The sequence below is a fragment of the Crinia signifera genome, chromosome 5 (assembly GCF_055691185.1).
Source record: "Crinia signifera chromosome 5, ASM5569118v1, whole genome shotgun sequence".
Classification (NCBI taxonomy): domain Eukaryota; kingdom Metazoa; phylum Chordata; class Amphibia; order Anura; family Myobatrachidae; genus Crinia; species Crinia signifera.
Window position 1 is genome coordinate 33,495,324 of NC_139221.1, and position 1,474 is coordinate 33,496,797.

At 41.7% G+C, this 1,474-nt stretch overlaps 1 protein-coding gene across 1 annotated transcript in view; it reads left to right on the top strand.

Annotated features, from left to right (window-relative positions):
- Positions 1-879: 879 nt before the first annotated feature.
- LOC146005685 (uncharacterized) overlaps positions 880-1,474 on the top strand; it is an 11,964-nt gene continuing 11,369 nt past the window's right edge. Inside the window, exon 1 of the mRNA XM_083145109.1 lies at positions 880-1,054. Within this exon, the coding sequence (XP_083001235.1) occupies positions 880-1,054 (175 nt within the window). The remainder of the gene's footprint in view (positions 1,055-1,474) is intronic.

Sequence of the window (1,474 nt, forward strand, 5' to 3'; positions counted from 1 at the left end):
GTATCTGAGGGTGAAATCACTCAAAATGTGTGTCTGCCCTCACACCCGGTGGTTCCCCTTATGTACACCCTGCCCAAGGTGCATAAGAACATGACATCGCCCCCGGGTCGCCCTATCATCTCTGCCCGGGGGTCCCTTTTTCATAAGGTGTCGGCATATATTGATGCACTTTTGCAGTCTTGTATAGTTGGACAGGAACGGCACCTTAAGGATACCACTGCTTTCCTTAATAAACTTCTATCGGTTAAAGATATACCGGCTGACAGTCTGTTGTGTAGTTTGGACATCACAAGTGTTTACACCGTGATCCCTAATGGAGGTGTAAAGGCTGTGTTAAATTTGATCACTGGACATCCACTATATCAGGGTCCTTCGGTACATTTGATTGGTGATTTATTGGAAATGCTCCTAACCTCTAATTATTTTCTTTTTGATGGGGTATTTTACCTTCAAGTGTCTGGCGTAGCGATGGGGTCCCCGGTGGCCCCGTCGTATGCTAATGCATACATGCTTGAATGTGAACAGGATGTGTTTTTTTCTGACCCCTATATATCTGACAGGATTAAGTTCTATGTCAGATATATAGATGATCTGTTCCTTATCTGGATGGGAACTCAAAATGAACTTGAAACTGTCATTTGTTTACACAATAATACAGATTGCCCGATAAAATTTACCCACGTAATCAATAAAGAAATTATCAACTTTTTGGATGTTGAGGTGTCCTTACATGATAATCAGATCACAACCAATCTATATCAGAAACCATCTGACTGAAATACAACCCTCTATGCTGAGAGTTTTCATCCCCATTCTTCTAAGGTGGGACTCCCTTTCTCGCAGTTCATTCGTGCCTGCAGAATATGCAGTGATCCTACAATGGCCATTACTCAAATAGATGCCATGATTGTAAAATTTGACTTGTTTGCTAAAAAGAGAGCTCTGGCCATCCCCCATTCTAAACTTCTGTCACCATCTGCAAAAGAGCAGCAAGATTCTAGAATGCCGTGGATTAATCACTTTAATAATCACAGCACCATGATCAATAAAACATGTACATAACTCTGGCCTATAGTTAGAACGGATCCTAATCTTAATTTGCATGACACTAAAATTATGTCCAGCTATACTCGTGGCCGAAATATAAGGGATATGGTAGTGCGCACCGATGTCACAGGAATTGATAACAGCAATTCTGCTTCTTCCTTTTTATCCCTCAAACCTGGCTGTTTTAAATGTCTAAACTGTCTAACCTGCAGGGCCATGGTGGCAGGCAACAGTTTTAGACATCCACATAGTGGCAAACAAATTTTTATTAAACATCGCATTACTTGTACTACCAGGTACGTGGTCTATCTGATTACTTGTCCCTGCGGATTGAGTTACGTAGGCAAGACTGACAGAACTATCAAAGAAAGAATGGCGATGCATCGTAATGCCATTAAAAATGCCATCGCATCTGGAGTGGGTGATC